At 42.6% G+C, this 22,370-nt stretch overlaps 1 protein-coding gene across 2 annotated transcripts; it reads right to left on the reverse strand.

Annotated features, from left to right (window-relative positions):
• Positions 1-162: 162 nt before the first annotated feature.
• On the reverse strand, positions 163-22,160 carry gna11b (guanine nucleotide binding protein (G protein), alpha 11b (Gq class)). Of its 2 annotated transcripts, XM_085392429.1 has the most exons (8): positions 20,886-22,160; positions 10,516-10,700; positions 9,790-9,944; positions 8,373-8,501; positions 7,435-7,563; positions 5,053-5,182; positions 4,785-4,938; positions 163-4,441 (listed from the first exon to the last, which is right to left on the reverse strand). In XM_085392429.1, the coding sequence occupies exons 1-8, from the start codon at positions 21,019-21,021 to the stop codon at positions 4,251-4,253; spliced, it is 1,209 nt and encodes a 402-aa protein (XP_085248555.1). In that variant the 5' UTR covers positions 21,022-22,160; the 3' UTR covers positions 163-4,250. The 2 variants fall into 2 exon arrangements, with proteins under 2 accessions (XP_085248555.1, XP_085248554.1); XM_085392428.1 differs by lacking the exon at positions 8,373-8,501 and having other exon boundaries at positions 20,886-22,131.
• Between the last annotated feature and the right edge of the window lie 210 nt (positions 22,161-22,370).

A 22,370-nucleotide genomic window follows, 5' to 3' on the forward strand; every position in this document is an offset into this window, starting at 1 on the left:
CACACTCAGTATAATACATAATTTACATTTGGTTTACATACAAAATAAAGAGAAAGAAAACAAACAAAACAGCATTTTATACACACACCACTACACAATTGACCTTCGGGTTTCACTTGAGTGAGGGAAATTAAATCAAGTGGTCCTAAAATAGTGTTCTGGTAATGTCTTATCATACAGAGAAAGAGGAAGAAAAAATAAATAAATCACCAAAAAAAAAAAAAAAAAAAAAAAGAAAAAAAAAAAGAAAGGGGAGGGGGAAATATTTGAGTATGCACCAACTTTACACTGATGTCCAAAAGATACGTTTGATGCCCCTTAGTCCAACAACGAGCCCATGGGAAGGGGGCGCCACACAACCCTGATCGCCCAAACGTGGCAAAAGGAAAACCGCACAGGGCCAGGTTTACCATCTCTTGTTAGTCAAGGCAATGAAAGGCAATAAATAAGTGTTGTAGTGAAAACAGTCTCTTTTTTTTTTTGTTTTAACAAGTTAATGCTAAAGACAGGATAATTATTTATCATAACAACTGCCCTCCCCCTTTCCCGCTCATATGTTGAGACAAAAATGTGTCACAAAAATAACATGCTGTGCAACGCTGGCCTGCTAACAAACCCACACCGACAGCCACGTGGCCCTTCACCATGTGCCAGAGTTGAAGAGTCAAGTTCGAAATGGTTCGTCACCAATAAAGCGAGCTGCACTCCACACACAGTAAATAATAACACAACTACTGATAAATACTTGGGGATTTATACAGATTTAGTCATCCCACTTCATTTCCTCCTTAAGACAGCAGACCAAATAGTTGGCTGTCACCACAAAAGCAGGGTCATTTTCAGCAGACAGAAATGGCCATTAAGAACCACACTGGTGTTGTTTTTTCTTTAAATATATATGTATACATTAATGTTCAGACATTATTTCACCACTTAGCACTTTTGAAGCATACCTACATTTTAAGTTGAACTACTGACTTGTGTAGCCTTTGGTTTCCGCTCATTTAAAAGAAAAAAGAAAAAGAAAACAAACAAGTCACTTCAGAGAAACTGTAAATTTCCACAGACCTCTGCTCTTGGATAGTGGATGAGGATTTCAAGAAACAAATGTTAAGGGGCTTTAGAAAAAAAGTTCCCACTTCTCAGGGAATATTTAGTGTTGTCTATGTAATTACATGATAACGCAGCAGAGTCTGACAATGCGGAAAAGTTGCCCAAGTTTATGTGCCCAAGTCCATGATTTAAGAGGTAGCTATCACACGACAACAACAACAACAACTTCTACGCAAAGAAAGGCCGAATTTGGAGCAAATCAGACCCCTCTACTGGCTTCAGCTGACAGTAATGGCTGCCTAGAAAATCAACGTCTAAATGTGGACAGGTGAAAATATGCGCGCGCGCACGCGCACACACACACACACACACACACACACACACACACACACACACACACACACAAAAAAAATTAAAAATAAATTCCTGGCTATCATCTATAGCTCAAATACTCTGGAAAACACACAATACTTGTCCTGGTAGTAGTGTCTTTACTGATAAGTGTTTCTATACTGCACAGGGTGTCACAGGTAACTCTGTGATACCAATGCAAACAAAACGTAGTGAAGATCAGGTTGGCTGTAGGGCCCGATACTTAAATGCATTAAGAAAACTGCTTAGTGGTGGTAAACTCTCTACACACACAAACACCCTGCCTATACTTCTTAAAGCACATACTGCAAGTAATCTCCATTTATAAACACATTAGTATTGGATGACTTGGTTCACTGTGGTCCTGTACTCCACTCCCCACTGTCTGATGCCTTATGCACTGTGATAGCCCTTAATGAGGATGAAGGGTAAGTCACCTGTAGAAAAGGTCAAAGACACTGGAAGGAGAGAGAGAGAAAAAAAAAAAAAAAGGAAGTATATCCATACTTCACTGGCACTACTCACGAGCCAGACCCGTCCCGCCCCCCCCCAAAAAAAAAGAAGAAAAAAAAATCCAACTATGTTCACACTGTACATTTTCTTAGGTATTCATTACAGCACTGCATCTATAAACAGAAAAATATGAATTTCTTAAAATAAAAAATGAAAATGTGAGGGCTCCTAAAGAAAAACAGGTTCATCATGAATGGAGATGTCATCGCAAGTACAACTGGAAAGGTCTCAATAAGAAAGAGAAAGCAGAAATAAGATCCTTACACTACCAGACATTCATTTTTACAGCAGTTCAGACTCAAGTTAGGCGGAGAGGAAAAACAAACTCAACAAAATCGAAAGCAGTCAAATTATCAACACCTTCAAACCTGGTCCATAAATTAAATAAATTAAAAAAAAAAAAATCTTTAATTACTTTTAAAATTATCTTGTCCCCATACTGTGAAGATTCTTTTTTAAACCAGCCCTAGTTAGAATAACTCTAGAGACAGAGCTAATGGAGTAGTGAGGTGTTCTGAGGCTGGTTGGGAGTAAATCCCCCTTTCTTGCGCCCTTGCCGCTTGTTTCCTAAACACCAATCAGCTGCGTGTAGTCCTATTAATCAAGTGAACAAAAATCCATAATCACAGTATCAATACTACCATAAATTCATAGGAAAAACACAAAAGAAAAATATGTATGTGAATACTTTTTTTGTACGTTTGTTTTTTTTTGGCCAAAGATGGTGTACCACAGAGCGTTTCTGTACAGGAGTGTTTTGTGTATATGTATTTACAAACAGATATACACAAACATTTGCAGACTTTAGTGTGTTTTCTGTGAAAGGTTCATAACCACCCCTTCCTCTAAATCACTCAACATTAAGCAATCTTTTTTTTTTCTTTTTATAAACAAAGTGACTATACAGTTTAAAAAAAAACAAATTAAGGAAAGTAAACAGAAGCACCTCCCATTATAGGAAGTGTGTCTGATTGGACGGCTGAGTGATGTCATCAGATGTTACCGCATGGATTCTACTCGTGCCTTAGAGTGCGGGCACTGCAGCTTTTTTTGTTTTTGTGGAATTAAGCTACTCGCAGCCCGAGCTGCAGATGTGCTCTGAACACTGATGACATCAGCTCCCCTCCGCTTCCACCAATCAGAGCAGAGCCTCATTGAAAGCAGCTGTCCTCTCACCCGCTACTTAGTGTCTCATAATGGGGCATTGGATGGGTACCAGTGGAGCCAGATTCACTGATGATACTTTGGAAGATTGTTCCTGTGAATCCATATAGATAACATCTGGAGGAGGGAAGCATGTGATCAACTTAAACATAAAAAAGAAAAAGATCTTAAAAGGACACCTATTGTCATGTAAATTTCTGGTTGCTTCTTTAAATTTTTGTCGCCTTGCAAAATTTTCTTACAACCACTCCATTTAATCATACTTGTTAAATACATTAAAAAGTGTTTGTTTGTTTTTTTACAAATCTCAGCAATTAACAGATTTTGATTAGCCATCTCCTGCTCCCCTCCCTCCTCCCCCCTTCATGTTTTAAGTGTTTACATATGCATTTACTTCATAATATATATTTTTTTCTATTTTTTGTGATTGCGATGCTCACACTGGTGGGTACATTCATAGACGCAAGATGGAGACAGAATCCTCAGTCCCGTCCCCCACCGAGTCGCTCTGAAGTATCTCTCAGGTCCTCGGATTGTGTCAGAAAATATGGAACTCTGTTAATTCCACACTGGCAGGAGCGTGGAAAGGAGACGACGGAGGATCTGCTCTCGCACTGCTGAAGGTAAACTCCGAAGGGCCAGGGGGTATGCTGCCGCTATTCACCGAAACACAGATCCTCTCTAATCAATGATGCCCCCAATACACAAACACACACACGCACTCACACCAAAATCCCCTCCAGTCACTGTATAGCTCGTGTGAAAGGTTTGTGTGCCAGAGCCAGCAGCCGGGGCCAAATCCACACCCACACACACAGAGCAGCTTTGGGAGGACTGAAGACTAACACAGCAAGCTGCCGAGAGGAGGAGGAAGAGGCTTTGGTGAAAGAAGAGGGGCAACGTCTGCAGGTGGGAGGATCTGTGGGTTCACTGTACTGGGAGAAAGGGGGAGAAAAAAAACAAACAAAAAAAACGGTTCTGTTGGGGGAGGGATTGTGTGCGTGCATGCGAGCACATCTGCGGCTGTGTGTGTTTGTGTATGTGAGCTGGAGTGATGTGCTGTGTAATGCATGTGGAGCTGACGGCACATTCCCAAAGAGGTGTGCATTTGTGCAGTGGGGGAGGAGATGTGCGTCGCATTTGAGCCCTCACACCAGGTTGTACTCTTTGAGATTGAGCTGTAGGATGGTGTCTTTGACAGCTGCAAACACAAAGCGGATGTTCTCAGTGTCCGTGGCACAAGTGAAGTGAGAGTAGATGATCTTGTCGCTGTCTGGGTTTAAATCCACAAACATCTTGAGGATGAACTCCCGCGCCGCCTGTGCATCTCTCTGGGGACCTAAAATGCAGAAATGGGTGAGGATGTGCGAGTGTGCATTGTACTTCAAGTCACCTTCACAACTTTGGTCCACACTAAGGAAAAGTTGCTTCAAACTGATTTGTGGATTAGCTCAGCTGAGTCAAACCCAGTTTTACTAACATCACACTGGCACATATGATGCTTATCACTTTATTAACACTGCTATCATCCATGTCTTTGACAGAATAACCAACACAGTGCACATCTTTAAATCCCTCATCTGAATATCAATCGAAAGCGATGATATTGTGACAAGTCTGATTTCTAGCAGGAACCAAACGCATGTGTCAATCACTCAACACAAACACGTAGATGATCTCACCATCAAACTCGGGAAAGTAGTCCACCAAGTGCGAGTAGGTGATCTTCTCCTCTAGCAGGTCTTTCTTATTAAGGAAGAGGATGACAGAGGAGTTTTGAAACCAGGGGTAGGTAATGATAGTCCTGAACAGAGCCTTACTCTCTTCCATGCGGTTCTGATGAGAACAGTGTTGAGCAGAAACAGAATGTTAATTTGGCGTCAATATTGAAGTCATCTTCAGACTAAAATATCCAGAATACTCTAAATACAAACCATTTGTCGCACTTACCTCATTGTCTGACTCCACCAGGACCTGATCATACTCACTCAGCGCCACAAGAAACATAATGGAAGTGACATTCTCAAAGCAGTGAATCCACTTCCTCCTCTCTGACCTCTGGCCCCCTACATCTACCATCCTGATGGCAGGATGAAGGCGAAGGAGGATAAAAAGTGAAAAAAAGAAGGGGGGAAAAATAAATTAGCATGCAAGTTTGGGTGGCCTAGTTTATGGTAAGTGATTACCATAAACATAAAAGAGTGCTTAGTGTTAAACAAAAGTTTAAGCTCTCAAGAGTCCTCGCACTCTAGCAAGGCTTGAGAAGCTTATTCTTACAGATTCTGCAAAGATTTTGAATCCATCAAGACGCATTTAGTGAACTCACACAAGCGTAACTCTTGCATATTCTATGAATTACTAATACACAACTTAATAACCTGGCCTTTTCAACAAGATACACTTCTGTTTCATTCCATTTTGCGTAACAGAAGAACTCTCTCACTGGAGTACATCCCCCTTAAACATTTTCTGCATATGACCTACATAAAAGATTCAGCCTTTCATCCAGGGACCCATCAAAGCATATTTTCACTGTCATTTTTAAGAGACAGCAGAAATAGGCCCAACATTTATTCTGGGTCCTGACCATTTGTTAAAAGATTTGGTCCTATTAACTTCATTTTAAAGTTGCTGAAACAAGAACCCTGATGGATTCAACATCTTCTTTGAAATACTTTCAAGTGTATCAGTGTACAGATCTCTCTATACAGGAAAAACAAAAAAACAAAACAAAAAAAAACCCACACACAGACACAGATGTGGAGCGTGCACGTGTTTTTGTTGTGTGTGAGTCATGCACGCCACCAGGCAAGCTTTCCATTTAAGACAGACAATAGAAACAGGAAGGAACTTAGGAAGTTGTGTTACTTTTATTGTTTGCTAAATGCCCAAGTTACAAACATGAACCAAAGAAACTACAAAAACAGTCATTCCAGTTATGTCCATACAAGAAATTGTTGCCTCCTCAGTATTGCTAACCCCACCCAGTATGTAACAGGTATTATAGACCACTAACATGCACAGGTGGGTGCATAGGTGAATTTTAACTGTTCAGTAGTCTCATATAGTTAGTAGCGTATTGTGGGATATTCACCTGAAACTCTTTATGGCCCTAGCAACAGTTAACTGTTTTAGTTGATAACAGATTAGTCTGTACTTCTGTTTGTGTGTCATGTTGAAAATAGAAGCTCATAACACATTTTTCACTACTACAAAGCTTTCTCACCCTTCCCCAGTGTGTGCGATAGAGTAGAACATAACAGTTGTAAATGCTTTGAAGCACAGTTAAAGACAAAAAGGACACCAGAGAGACATAAGACAGGATAAAACAAGAGCTGGGGAGGGGGGCGTGACAGAGGACAGGAGGCAGAGCCGAGAGCGTGTTGGAAGCAAAGATATGGAAGGCAATTTACAAAATAAAAAAAATTTGCATTTCAGTTTGATTTCAGCACATGTGCTGGCAGTAGGTAAGCCAAAATTAAAAAAAAAAAAAAAGTCTGAAGCCAGTCATAGGCATAGCATTTAGAGTCAAGATTAAACCTAAGAGATACTCTGAGTCCTCATGTGGTTTCAGGTTTCTTGAGCTTCTCCTTGACAAGGTCAGCCTTCACTCATCTGGGACTGTAGGTCCCAGTTTCATTAAGCCCCTTTGTGACAATTGATTTAATTAAATCTTTGAAGTCAAGAACATTTGCCTGATGAAACAGCAGATAAATGGCATCTCTCCAATTTATATCAGAGTATTTTCAAGCACCTCTGGATGCACAGGTACTTGCCTTCAGAGCAGTCGTACAAATAAGCTTAAAGTCACAGCTCACTGGTGCCCCCTGGTGGTGGCCCAGTCCACAGTGGTCCACAGAGACCCAGGGCCAATATAGGCCCTGCAGGACCTGCTGCCCGAAATAACATTCCTCCACCGCGGAGAGGACGACCTCGTTTCTTCTGCCAGCCGGAGAGGAAGAGGAATAGAGGAGGTGACCCATTTACAGAGACCGGGCACCAAAATGTAGGACTTTGTTTCATTAGGGGACTGTGATTTGTGTGCATGTGACTGCTGTTCATAGCGCCAGGTAGGTACGTAACTATGGGAGACTGTAAAAAGATGACAACTTCTACTTTTTAAATGATTGAAGAGAGTATGGGATGGGATACAGACAAAGAACCCGCATTGATAAATCAAAAGTGTTGAGTTATTTTCAGTCATTGTGAGGAAAAAAATAGATGGTTTATTTGGGACTTGGGGGAGAAGAAAAATAAAAATAAAACATCAAATGAGTTAATGACGTCACGACAAAACATGAATGGACGCAGCCAAAACAGCCGTCTTTCTACCTGAAAATGATGCTTTGCAAGTCGAAGGGGTACTCTATGATTCCTGTAGTGGGGATGCGCACCCTGAGTACATCCTGCTGTGTGGGAAGATAGTTGGAATCTGAAATACGATCCAGATCCGAAAGATAACTACAAACGAGCCAGTCAGGAAAAAGGAATATAAAAAAAAAAAAAAAAAAAAAGAGGGAGGGGAGAGACAGGAAAACAGTTATATAAAGCGTGGCAGGCAATTACCGCAACACCACAGCCATTCCAGGAAAGTGTGGATCAGTCCTGTTGAAGAAGACTCACAGAAAAGGCCGCATCACAGAAACAAAAAGGTGTTAGTGCCACTGCTCCACCAACACTATTCCCAGAGCTTTGACATTAGCAGTTTATCTTTAACTGACCATGGACACTGAGGTCAAGACATTTGTGGAATATGGTGGTGCAGACAGTGTAGGTGGCATCGGTGACAGCAGCAGTGACTTTAGCAGCGGAAACAGCAGCACCTGTATCAGATAAACAAGGATTGGACAAGTCTGACATCAAGGACAACGGGAAACATATTCCCCTTTGTTTCTTTAAAGGTTAAATTCTTCTGCCTTTCAATGTGCATCCAATTGTCTAATATTTCATGACAAATTCCTGGAGAATCTTTGACATCTCTGCCTAATCCTTCTTTATCTGTACTTTGTTGCTGCTCCCTTCAGTGCAACATGTCTGGCCTTAGGTTCTCCTTTCCCCTTGGGGCCAGAACTAGAAGACGATGCTACACACAAACCACTGATAGCCTCATAGGACAAAGCAATCTACTCATGTTAGTATTGTTTGTCCCAACTTTAATCTTTTTTTTGGAAATAAATGATTCTGAGCTACTTCTTTTACACTGACAGTCATCAGTGGTTTGTGTCCTCTAGTCATGGTGACGCTGCAGTCCTGGTGCCTTGAGGGAGTACCTGAAGATGACGTTCTCCAGGTCAAACGGGTACTCTATTATACCCGTGGTGGGAACACGGACCCTCAGTACATCTTGCTGGGTGGGAACATAACCCTCCGCAGTCACACGGTCTATATCACTAAGGTAACTGGAGATATACACGAACAGTGTGGATAACACTGAACTGAAGACATCATTCAATGATTTACTTGCATTTCATTCTGTCATACGCATGCTTAAACAAATACAAACCTTACATATTTGATGTCAAACTGCAAACGCATCTGCATGCACACAAACTTGACCTGCAGTACAGAGCAAGCACAACCAGGGGGCACTAAAGAGTGAGCGATGGCCTTTGGCTTTGCACCCTGGAGTCATGTATTGTGACACAAAGGGTGTACACCTTACCAAGTTCTTTTTTTTTTTTTTTTTTTTTTTTTTTAAACAATTACTAGCAGTGCATCTTTTCTCTAAAGACAAATGGCACCGTTTCTAGCCAATCTGGACACAGAAATTGGAAGCTACTGTAAGACTTACTTTAGTGTGTTTTCACTGATGACTGCATGAAGCTCAAGCTCAGGGTAAAATAAGGGGCTCCATAGTGGTTTCAGTGTTTATTCTTATTTAGTTGGATGGGCCAGTGAAATCAGTCTCTCTCCAATAACAAGTCTTTTTTTTCCTCGTACAACTAATTACACTAATATCAATTAAAAGCTAAATAGTGCCATTTTCATGAGAGATTGTCAAATAAACAGGAGATTTTTGTAATTTGTCAGCCAAATTTTCCAGTGGACAAAAGGCTAATGTGCTGCTCTGCCCAGCATATACACCGAAACCCACACAGAACCTGACACCAACCCCACACATCCAACCACACCTTAATTACTCTGAAAATTAGCATCTTGACCTCTGAAGACAACTGTGTCCCTGCTACACACAGTGTCAGTTCCCCCCCAAAATCATGAAATATATATTTTTAAACTTACGTCAGGCTGAACCTAGCTTCGCAGAGAGAAACAATGACCTTGAATTTAGTGAAACAGCTCTTTATATTGCAGCTGCTCAGTCTCACATTAATTAAGCACAGGCACCCCCGCATCATATTTCTCGTTTCTTGGTTGGTCTCATTTCATTTTCACATGAGATGAGACCAATGCAACATTTTTAATGCAGGTTTGGGAACAGACTTATTTTTCATTTTAAAAAAAATAAAAAATACATCAGTCATCGACTACACTTAAATTATAGTAATTTAAAACTGATACCAAACAAGATGGGTCTTACACAAGGCCAAAAATAAAATGGTTAAATAGGTGACAAATGTTCCCAAACCAGCATTACAGACAAAAATTACATGCAGCTCATAAATAACATTCTGAAACATTACACAGATACCATGACCATCGTCTGCAAAGCGAGGTGAAAAGACGTACTATTTTGTGGAGTCAGAGAGCTGGTATTCTCTGCGACGGTCGTAGGCCTCCTGGATTCCTGGATCAGCCCACAGGGTTTTAATAGCTGTGATGTATGGTTGCTCAAAACTATTGAGCTTCTCAATGTCCACCTCCTTCACAAGCATAGCATTAGCCTGGGAAGACAAAAGGTGAAGTAAGTAACAAAAGATCTGACATACATGGCCACAACACAGCAAACAGAAATATAGATCTATGTTTTTTAAAAACTACAAGAATTATCCAGTCATTTCAGTTTTCAGCTGTAGACTTTTGATATTTCTGCAAACAGCAGATTTTTTCCACTGTCTGTTTAGACCAAACATCCGATCCCAACCACCCACCTATTCTACTTTTTCCAAAGATAATGTTTCTGCTAGACAAACTAAATGCATCACTTCTTGCGTGCCAGAAGTTCTTTCTTGGAAAGATTTTAAAAAAGACAGTTGGTCAAACTCTGAGAAGAAAGAAAATGGCATCTGCACTGAGGATGTCGTCCAAAAAAAAAAAAGGGCTACACTGCTTCAGTTTCACTTTTGACGAACTAATAAATTTCATTCCTGACCCGTCCCTATAAAAGAAAGCAATATAAATAAATCTGCACTAGTCGATTTCTTAGGGAATCTTACAAAATCCTCATTGCACAGAGGCATGGAAGCTCTTTTAAAATAATAAAAGTTAACAGGAGAAAACCACAATAGCCTTTACCCGGTTGTCTTCATATTTGTAGGGGATCTTGAGGTTCTCAGTGGCGCGGATCATGGACTGCATGGAGGTGAAGATGTTTTGATAAACAAGTCGAATGAAGCCTCTTTTATCTTCATCAGAGTATCCAGCTCCATGGATGATCCTCATCTGCTTGATGAAGGTGCTCTTGCCACTTTCTCCTGTACCTGAGCACAAAGACACAGGATCATAGTTACAGTGTGGGTCACACCTATCGTGAGGGTCCCCAATCAAAGCAAAATTGCAACAGTAAGCAGACCGAGGCTCGATCAAGACAAAGTAAAAGATGAATTGGGATTAGTTTGAACTTTAGATCATGCAAAGCTACTCTAGTATAATCCAAAAATGGCAACACCAAACTGGTAAAGAGCACAGTAAGAGAAAGTCTCACATGTGCCAAGGAAACAAAAATCTTAGCTTTCCTTTTAGTTCTCTACCTCTGACTGAACACAAATTCAATCATACCTGAACATAAGATATCCAGAACTGACAGGTCAACTATTTATTTGAAAATAGCCAATGGCAGTTAAGGATAATGAGCCGATGCCAATGCTCTGCCAATAAATTTGTGCAGTGGAAGTTGACTTCGAGAAAACATTCAACTGTGTCCCTTAAGGTGTCCTGTGGGAGTATGGGTACTTGCTTGTTGTTACCAACCAATTCCTCCATGTTCATCTGTCCTAAGAGTCTGGTTCACATTGGTACTTCTACCGCTGACGCCATGCTTCTCAGCTGGAAAAAGGGTGGACCACCCAATCTAAACTCGAGATGAATTTCTTACCCAAGTGGAAGAATTAAAGTAACTTAGGACCGTGTGTAAGAGTGAGGACTGTGCAGCGGGACACTAACTGATGTATTGCTATAGTATCAGCAATGATATGCAAGTGGTGCCGATCTACTGTGGTGAAGAAAGAGCTGAGCATGGACATGAAGTTGTCAATTTACAGATCAACCTATGTTCCCACCCTCACCAATTACTATCAGCTTGCAGATACGAGTGGCAGAAATCAGCTTCCTCCAAAGAGTATCTCTGCTCTCCCTTTGAGACATGTTGAGGAGGTTGATTGTTCGGGAGGAGCCGAGATTAAAGCTGCTAATCCTCCACATTGAAATGAGCCGGGTAAGGGGATGCCTGATGTGCACTTCCTTAGGTGAGGTAAGGTCCTATCAGGAAATGGCCTGGGGATAGACCCAGGACACATTAGAGCTCGCTGCTGGGTATGAGAGCTTATAAATTACTCATCACAGTATACACTACTACTTAGTCTACATTCATATAAACGTGGCAGACAAGAAGTGAGAAATAACAGGGGAGGAAAAAAAAAAAAAAAAAAAAAAAAAAAAAAAAGGCTCCACAAAAACCAAATCCACAAGACAAGATGTTATGGTTCGCTCTTCATGTGTCACCGCCACAGCAATGAACTACCAGTGTGTTACACACAGAAAGCCGCAAAGATTTTAACAGTAAAAAAAACAACAAGAAGAGGAAATATATTGTGAATAAAATCGCATCTGTTGTCACTGAGGTGTTAATCTATATCACTACCCAGTCCTATTCGATGCCACTGAACTGTCCCATTTTCATATTGAAAAATCAGACCCCTCATTTCTGCCAAGACCCAGAGCCGAACCTGTAACATGAACTCAGACATGCTGCAGTCCGTTTTTCTGTTTAGTTACTTGACATTCGAGGTAATTAATAGGATAGACAATGTTTTTCTCAAAATTATATTAATACGGGATGCTCATACGAGTCCTTAGTCAACTTGTTATAAAATCCCTTGACTGACATTCCAAACTGATTAACTAAACTCATTAGGGGTGCACATATGTCAAAGCTTCTTTGTCTAGTGTCAGGAAGTTGCTCCACAGTTTGCCAAGTAAACAATTCAAAAAATATTTCTAGGGAAAAAAAAAGGGGAGGGATGAGTGAAGGAAATATGAGCTAATTTAATGAAGACAATTAAGACAGTTTGCCCTACTATATCCAGCATCTAACAGTGAACTGCCTCTGACAACGACCCCTGCTGTCATCTTTTGGCAAAGGGCGAAACTCACTCAGTGATTCTTTCCTGCCCTCCTGATTCCATATTTGGAAGTAAAACTATTACAATATTTCAAACATCATAACAGCCAAGATAAAATGTACCTTTTGATACCAAAACATCCCTGATTTCACCGTCAGAGTCGCATACTCTTCCTTCAGTTAAAGACAACAAAAACAACACTTTAAGCCTTTCTATATCCCGAAAAAAATTAAAAAAAAAAAAAAAAAAAAAAAAACCACTCGATTGGTGGTCTGTTAGGCCTAACCTACATTTCACAATAGCCCTCTAAGGTCTGCATACTGCCTAAAAACCTTACCCTCAGGCCATGAAAATAAATAAATATTAAAAACAAACAGGCTGATGGCATTTGAGTTCTCAGTGATATCAAACAGGATCCAGCACATCAATGATATCTGCAGAACTGAGAGGGAAAGACGAAAGACGTGGGAAAAAAAAAAAAAAAAAAAAAAAAACAACACACAGGCTACACTCATCTCACCACCACCTACATTCAAGGTTTTTGAAGAGCAGCCATATTTCCGTTACCATAGCAACCCCTCCTCTGTCTCCCTCTTTTTGCGTTCCTGTGTTTTCTTTTTTTCCTCTTCTTTTTTTAAACCCCTCCCATCCGCCCCTTCTCTCTCCTCTCTTTCGTAGCAGACAGTAAATATAACTGCGAGCCCCTCAGGCTCGCTCTGTGCTCTTCATATTTTGGTTCACCGCAGAGAAGAAGGGCCTCGGTTAAGCAGAACATTTGGGATGGGCGGGAGAGGGGGTATGGTCTGAGGTCAGGGGGTTCTGACACCTTAGGACAGTGAAAGGAATGGGAGAGATAATCACTTTCCTGTCAATGGAGAAGAAACCGCTTAATCTCAAAAATATATTTCTTATATCTAAAGTCTTTATCCATAAGGGGAAAATGGCTCTCCTTCATCCAACAAAATGCCCAATTTAGGATAACAGACTAGACAGGCTTTATAGTTCAGTGTTTAAAAAAAAAAAAAAAAAGCAAAAAGCACCATCTTCATTTCTCCTGGATGAATCAATGCACTGCAGTGAAAGCTACACGCTGGTCGGCCTAACAAAAGAAGTCAAACACAGAGAGCGTATTCTTTGCAACAGGGCTGCATTGGCAATGACTGCAGACCGGCTCACCGAAGGAGCAAGAAGATCACTCTCCAGCCTAATGTCTGATTTATTTCTCGTGACCCCATCACAAGATCTCCCTCCGCTGTGTTCCCTTAACTATCATGTCCCTCTTTTCCCCAGACAACACACTACAAGCCTCTGTCCTCGCTTTTTCCTCCCCAAAAATTGTACTAGTGTCAGCCACAGCCATTTCCATGCCCTCACCAACTCTTCCCCACTAACACGCCCCCACCCCTCGCTCCCCTCATAACCTCCCTGAGGCAAGAAATATGCCTCGCCATTCTCATCCCTCTCTGTCAAGAATTTTGGATATTCATAACTAGAATCCATCCATTCTTTTTTGGTAATGACCTAGAAAAAGGAGGTCACCTTTTAATAGCTCACGCGCACACACGCGCGCGCGCACACACACACACACACTGAGCTCTCTTCTAGGTACTGTGAGAGAGAGCGAAAAAGAAAGAGTGGAGATTGTGTCCCAGCGCAACAGTGCAAGGTACACTACACAGCCCACACACACACCAACACTACTCTCTTCGCAGAACCGATGAGCTTTGTTCCAAAAAACCAAAGTCTCACTCGAGGGTAACCCGATGACAATAAGCACACAACAAAAACTTGCTCTCAACACCCAAATTACAAAGAGGCGCTGAAATGATAACAGTACGCAAGCAGTACAGCTCCCCATCAACTAAAAAGGCAGCAAGCACTACACCTGTATATTCCATTGCCAGGATAGCTTTCATAAGCCTTTACATAACGCAACTGATGTCAGCTTGTGACACAACCCCTGATAGACTTGACACACTGCTGTCTTGGTGCAGCAGTTTTGGTTGAGCCCCGGCGTGTGCGCGCACACCTACACGAAGGCATTGCTTTGTTTACACAGTCTGCTCATCTTATAAATCTCCCAGCCTGCTTCAAACGCAGCCGCCACAGGGCCTTGTTCACAAGCGTGCCCATTTCTGCTAAACCTGACCTCCCCATGCAAAACGAGTCGCTGCTTTCGATGAACAGGAAGTCATCGGCATTGCTGTAAATTTGCATGCAAAAATGGTAAATGGTAAATGGCCTGTATTTATATAGCGCTTTACTAGTCCCTAAGGACCCCAAAGCGCTTTACATATCCAGTCATCCACCCATTCACACACACATTCACACACTGGTGATGGCAAGCTACAAAAACACACACGCCAAAATATAACTGTCCATTGCTATGAACAGCACATGTTTATCTGGGTTTATCAACGGTCCTTTCAGTCAGCACGTGGCAATCAAATCTCAGCACGGAGAAACCGTCTGCATAAACACAGTCAAGGTTAAGATACTGACAAAACTGGCATCATGTAGGCATTATACGTTTTTGTCAGCACCTGGGAAAACTTTTAAAAAATGAGAAGGCTAAGCAAAAATGTAGCGAGGGTCTTAAGCTTTCACATATTCATCTTGGAAATTGGCCTCTTTCAGGCGTACAAAGGAAAGGGACTGAGCCAAGGCAGCCTGCAGCTATGCAACACACACACCACCTGCCTAACCAACTGTGGACACACACACACACGCACACACGCACACAGATCCTGTGGTCAACCTCAAGGCATGGATGTTACCTCCACTGTGATGTCCCATTTCTACCCCCTTTCCCTGCAAAGACTTCAAAAAAAAGGACACAGCAAGGAGGGCCATTTCTCCCTGTCAGATATATGGCCGCTTGCTCTGTGTTCATTGTGCTTCCTTCCGTCAGAATCTCGGTATAACTCTACGGCTTTGAGCCGATGCCTCTGCATCTGCCGAGTGCTCCGCGTACGTGGGTGTCGGAGCTGTAAATCGAACATGCGTGCTATAGCAAGCGCTGCACATAATACACACACTCTCACGCGTCTTCATCTCACCATCTTAGGATGGCCTTGTCTGTTTACCAGTGTGTATGCAATGAGTGTTCAGTGGCAGAGTGCGAGTGGGTGAGCAACAAAAATGGCAGGAAAAAGAAAGAATAAAAGAAACCTCGCTCGACAAAAGATTCAACACTTTGCAGGAGTATTTTTTTTCCTTTTTTTAAATCTACAACACACAGTGTGCTCAGCTGCTCCAACTAAAACCAGCCAAATCCTTGATATTGATATCGCTTCTTAAGCTGTGGTTCTTATTTTAGGGAATCTCATCACAGACCGAGAGAGAACATCACTCTGTCCACACATGGGCAGTAAACGTACGCCACGGCTATTTGCTACAATTATTTAACAAATCCACTTTATGCACAGCGTAAGCGTGGCACAGCCTTCCAAATCCAACTCGAAACAGAAAATTGAAGTGACAGAAGTTGAAACGTTGCGATGAGGGAGAAGTGTGGGCTTTACTGTACGCGGCAGCTGGTGGGAGTAAACAGGAATGAACATGCCACTCTGTCACCACAGAGAGGACTGAAGATGCTGGCAGAGAACAGAAAGGCAGGCTACGTACCCGTCCTGTCTGGGGACTGTGGGGGGAAGCAAGCAGTATGTGGGACAGCCTCCATCTAGCCTCAAATCTCTAGAGAACCTGCCATGACCCTCTTTTAAGAACGCGTGTGTGTGTGTGTGTGTATACTTTCATCTGCGTGCTAGAGAGCAAAATGTGTAAAAGACACGGTGTCATAGAGCGAGACAAGGAACGTGTGCAAGGCTGGCTGAGAAAACGGTAAAAGGAGACGCTATCCAAGTTCGACGATGGTGAATTTGTGCATACGTACGTCTCTGTAAAAGATTTAAACTGGGCATCCTAACCAGGCAGGAGACAGAAAGGTGCAAAATTATACAAAACATAACATGTAGCCTGACATATACTGCCTCATCAACTCATCCCACTGCAGTTTTCTGAGACCTGGCTGTGAACCTTTTCTAAAAGACATCACATAAACAAGACAGAAAAAAAAAATGAATGGAATGACGTCTGGGTGGATTTCTCTTTCTCCTTATATCTGTCTTCTTTACACATTCACAAAAAATATGATGGAAAACACTGAAAATAACAAAAAATGTTTTGTCAAGTACAGTTTGGGGTCTCCCCACAGAACGTACGAGGCCTTAAAGATGTTTAGTGAGAACTGCTTTTGCTTTCGATCTTTTTTCTTGCAAGTAGATGCGTCAGTCTTGCAGGCGATGAGATAAAATGAAGAACTGTCAGAGAGAACAGATTACCAATTGTCGCATTTTAAGGGTTTTTAATCGTGCATATTAGTTTATCTTACATCTCTGTGGAAAATTAATCGCCTAAATATGGTAAACAGATTTTTCGAAACTCTCAGATACGCAGAGCACGTCTTACGTCGACCTTCATATTTAAAAAGCGTTAGATCTGACCATGATAAAGGGGATTTGAGGAAAAGCTGCAGAACTTCACATTCACTGGCATTAAAGCCCCCCCGAAAAACTGTGCGCGCGCACACACACACACACACACACATCCATCTAGGAATCCCTATTGCCATATATGATCAAAATAAGATGGCTTGGCAGGAGAAGTAAGGTCAGCAATAAATGTGAGCCTAACCCTTGATCCCCTTCCTGGTTCAATCACACTGCTCATCTAAAAAGGATGCCTTAACCTGGTATAACAAGATGTACTGCTGACACAGGAAAGAACAATGAAATCACTGAGTACTTGGCAAACGACTTAAACAATGCCTGGAATGATATGCCGTAGAGAGGGCCACAACTTTTTGGTGTCAGAGTTAACTTTAGCCCCAGCCAGACTTAATTTATTTTTAAGGATGTTTTTCCGTAATCAGGCACATACACAAATGCCAACTGACAGCCTGTCTGGGAGTTTGAACTCTGAAAAAAAATCCTGGAAAAGCACTTTAGGAAACCTTAAAATGTTTAACCTAACAGCTCACTTTACTGACCGTTTGCTTGCTCCAGCAGTTTATTTACCCGATGCAGCAAAAGCCACAGCTCTTAGTTCACTTTGTTTTGACCAAGTAGAGGCAAACCATTGGTCTGTGGAGCAGGAAGCTGTCAGTATGGCCTGATATGGCACTATGCAACAAGCAGCCACACTGTGGTACTGCTGCAGCCCTGGAAGAGCGGTTATTCTCCGAGTTAGCAGTTTAACAATGATAACATTTAACCTCCCTGTATTCTTAGACTGGAAACTTTGTGCTTGGGTCGGGTGCAAGATGTAACCAAGCCACATAACTGTTCTGGCACATACACGCTGGCCATGTAGCAAATCCTGCCAGTAAGCGAGTGGCACAGAAGGAGGGTGGACTGTCATTAGTGAGAGGAAAATCAACGCTGTTACAGGAATGCAATATGCAGTTACAGTAACATCAATCTAGAGTTAAAACAATTACAAGACTTTACCAATCTGCATTATGTGGTTCCAGATCTACAACAAACATGAGAAGCTGCTACAGCGGTTAGCACAGTTGCCTCGCAGCAAGAAGGTCCCGAGTTCAATTCCAGGCTGGGGACTTTCTGAGTGGAGTTCTTCTTGCATGTTCTCCCTGGTTACTCCACAGACATGCACGGGGCTGGGTTAACTGGTGATTAGCCAGTTATTATTAGACTAAATTAGCTGTAGGTGTGAATGTGAGCAATCGTTCATCCCTCGCCCTTTGACAGAGTGGTGACCTGTCCGGGGTGCCTCTCACGCTATGACAGCTGGGATAGGCTCCAGCCCAACTGCGATTCTGAATTGGATAAGTGGGAGAAAATGGACTGATGGAAGGATGGAAGGAAGACCTTACTGGTAACGGAATCATCTTAGACTTCTGGGCAGGCAAAAATCAATTTTAAGATTGGGCTTTAGGACGGTAATTTGCCAAGTATTTGCCGTTTCTTATGTCAGGCTGCATTTCATTGTCAGTAAGCTGGAGTTTTCTTGCACGCAAGAACAATTCATCAACATTTTTTTTCTGGTAAAGAGTCTGCTACTTTGTTTTACAGAAGTCTCAAGCATCTTCCTGACTGTACTGGACATTTGATAAACAAAATGCACAGTAAGCCTGGGTAAATTAGACCCCATTTACACACACAAAAGTTACATTTAACTTGCAGACCTGATATTTCCGTCAATGTAGGGCCAAAAATCACTTCATTTTTTAAATACACAAGGAAATCTGCTGCACTATTATGTTAAAGCTCAAATCAGCAAAAAGGTTGTGTGATATTTTACCTAATAAAGCATATCTACTAATTTCATGTGTAACGCTGCAGGAGTCTGCAGTTGCACATTATATATTAAAGCTAAAGCTGTGCACACTGAGCTGTGGGGTAGAAGATCAACTGACATGTTGAACACATCCCGTACGTGCTGAAATCCAGGGTAGCCAATTACGAAAAAAAAAAAAAAAAAAAAAAAGGAAAAAAAACAACAACTTCTCAATCATGTGAGATGGTGCTCAATATCATTCCACCTCTCCTGTGCAGTTTCTTGGCAAAAATTCCCCAGACTGTTCCCAAAGGTCAAGGCTGGGCTTTGCCACAGCAGGTTCCTGCGATCAGTATGTACAAGCTGGTAAATGAGTGCAGACTGTAAGGAGCCTTATAAAAATAAAAATAAAAAAATTAAATAAATAAATGCAGCCATTTTGAAATGCGATGGTTAAATGTTCAAAAACGGAGACCGTCTCCATCCTCCACTGAGGTGTGGAGAGGCCGAGATCGCACGGAGTGTTGTGGGCTTGAGAATTATGCCAGGGGATAATAGGAGTCAGTGACACCTTAAAAAGTCTGAGCAGCAGATGTGTTTAACCAAGCCTATTAAAACCAGGACTAATCCTGCCTTACACGTCCTTATCCAGCCGTCCACTGACAGCTTTAGCTTGCATAGGACAGTCCACTTACAGCGTGACTGGTTTCCATTTGCGCTTGCTTTCAGTCCTTCAGACTGATGCACCCATAAAAGTTTGTTTAAAAGACTGCTGTTAGAATCAGCTCCATTAATCCAGCTCATCACCAGGCATGAGTAGCAAACGCCCCTTCTCACCTGCTCACCTTGGCAGCCAGGTAGAAGAACGTGCAGCAGAGATGAAGATGTACGACACACGGCAAACTATGTCCCATCAATGGCCTACTTTACCTAGTTGAGGTACTCACCAGGGAAATAAAAAGGAGACACACATGTCAAATAACCAGGGCTGCTTTTAGTGAGCGTGAAATGGGAGCAAACGTTTTGAAACTAAGGATGCAACCTAGATAATTCCAATTGTCCTAAAAAGGGAGATTCTTTTATCACCCCCCTCCCCAAGCTCTTACACCAAGCATTAGTTCAAGTAGCCATGGAGGGAAGGGGGTGGGTCACATAATGGACAAGAAGTTAGTCTGTTATAATATGGTAGGTAAGCGAGTGCATTCGAGAAAGCACAGTCCACTGTTCCCTTTTGTGTCCACAGAACTATGAATCAATGCAGTACAGAGCAACTTATCCAACAGCAGCTCCCACCTGCCCACACACTTGCTATAAAAATAGCTAACCTACTCAGCTAGACTCCAGGATGAGGGGGCCAGCCCCTCAGTATCCTTGTCCTCTGCAAGTGTAGATTTGTGACACTAGTTACTCATTAAATAATAACAGAAATGTAACAATGAATGAGTGGGCACCATACAAGGTCTAGCTGAGGGATCTGAAAGGTCTTCCAGTTGTACAAATGTTATGCAACCTATTGAAATCAACTCAAAGCCCCCCTCCTCCCCCCGATTAAATCAAGTGGCCATCTTCACAGTTAACCAGCGCCTGCTGACAAACGACAGTAGCGGTTTTGCAGCTGGGAGATGAATCAGACAGTCATAACTTAACATGTGGTCGCCTGCAAACGGTGACATCTTCGCAACTTCGATGCCAAATGAGCCAGTTGTCTGCACGCCAATGCAAAATCCACACACACACACACACACACGAATAAAGAGACGGATCCGCTGGTTAGGCATGCCATGCAGATTCACACCTGCACACGCCAGATAGCCAAATCCAACGCAAGTTGCAAAAACAAGCTCTGCATTTCGGAAAATCATGCCATAACGTTTACTCATAATCACACCAGGCTTCCAGCTAGCAACCTTAACTAGCAGCATATCTGCTAGCATCGCCAAGAAGGCCCAAGGAGGTTGGCTGTCCACATAAACGACACAAACATGGCTATTAAAAAGGGCGTTTGGGATTTAGCATGCTACATACCGAGCAGCAGTAATTTCAGCTCTCTCCTGGAGTCTCGCTTGTCTCGGCGGAGTTGTTTGTCAATTTCTGCATTGATTCGTTTCGACTCCTTCGCCTCTTCGCTCAGGCAGCAAGCCATCATGGACTCCAGAGTCATCCCCTCTGGTTTTTGGCAGCCCGGTTCAGGCGGGACCTAACGAACACTTGCCCACGGTTTCAGCTTCTCCCGAACCCCGGTTTCCTCGCTTCTGTCTCTAGCGAGGAGGTGGTGGTGGTGGTGGTAGTAGTAGTGTCGGACCGGACGAGTGGATGGATAGGACTGGGGGAGGGGGTGGGGGGGGGGAGACTAGCCAAGGGGCCTCGCTGTCAAGTTGTCCCCCCGGCCGAGAGCAACTGCGACTTCAACCGGGCGATCTCAGCAAATCACGGGAGATTCGGACAAGGAGGAGGGAGCCAGGAGACGGTGGGGCCTCCCCGAGATGCTCTCAGCCTGCACGCCTCTTAATACAGCTAATATTAAAATGACTCCAGCTGCCACAGATTAGCTACTTAATACCCGTTTATATCATTAACCCCTCGTGTGTCACTGGGAGATCCAATTCTACCTTCTTTAATTTAATCTTCTCAATCCGCTAAAAGTGGTTTAAGACCGCAGAGTCGCCACATCCGAACCCGTAACAGCTGATATCTGTGCACTCTCCCCAACGCTAGATAAGCCCGTTTAGTCTGTAAAAGTAAAGACCCCTTGTCAGCAGGCTAATATTAGAGTGGTAATCTATATTGCACTAGCCACACCGCAGCACTGCGCCTATTTTCCGAGTAACTACATCAGCTAACGCTGGCTAAATTAGACGTAACGACTACGGAGGCTGCCCTGCTAGCCCGCTAGCTCACTAAACAGCGCCTCGGCTAAAATGTGTCAACCCGCAGTGATTGAAGCAGCAGGCTGCTGGTTGAAGGAATTTGACTGCCTAGCTAGCAATAACTACACAGCAGCCTATTACATCTTGGCTCATTTTGACGATAAAATAAAATGCTACGACAACGACCGAAAACAAATCTGAAAAACGCGTGCCGAGCCGGCGGCTTTTGCTAGAAATATATTCACTTCAAGCAGAAAGCTTTCGGGTCGTTCGTCGCTGGAACTAGGTGGGCACACAACAGGATGATGCCAAGCGAGGATGAGGATACAGTAGTGTTGACTGACAAACGGCGGATTTCACCAAACAGGTTCGTGGCAGACCAATTGAATGAACGAGGCGGGTCTCTGGGTGGGCTCAAGTTAGATCCATGAGATGCAGATGCAGGCTAAACCTAAAAAGCATGACCAGATAAAAGCTGTTTTTTTTTTTATTGTCGTCCAAGTCAGAGCACCTGTTGCATATATGCTATCTCCAGCTTAATAATATGTTAGAATATATAGGAACGCTTAAATATGTAAGCACTCCTTATCCTTCCATCAATAACCTGCAGGGTATTGGAAGCGAGCGTCAAGTGTGCTGGAAT

This window comes from Rhamphochromis longiceps, linkage group LG19 (genome assembly GCF_057381845.1).
Source record: "Rhamphochromis longiceps isolate RC_006_pf linkage group LG19, R_longiceps_female_GT1.1, whole genome shotgun sequence".
NCBI classification, from domain to species: Eukaryota; Metazoa; Chordata; class Actinopteri; order Cichliformes; family Cichlidae; genus Rhamphochromis; species Rhamphochromis longiceps.

Coding starts and splice junctions, on each gene's coding strand:
- gna11b (XM_085392429.1), bottom strand. CDS start 21,021: ATGACTCTGGAGTCCATGATGGCTTGCTGCCTGAGCGAAGAGGCGAAG. Junction 10,701..20,885: donor GCTGAAATTACTGCTGCTCG/GTATGTAGCATG, acceptor CTTTGTGCTCAG/GTACAGGAGAAAGTGGCAAG. Junction 9,945..10,515: donor ACAAATATGAAGACAACCGG/GTAAAGGCTATT, acceptor TTGTCTTCCCAG/GCTAATGCTATGCTTGTGAA.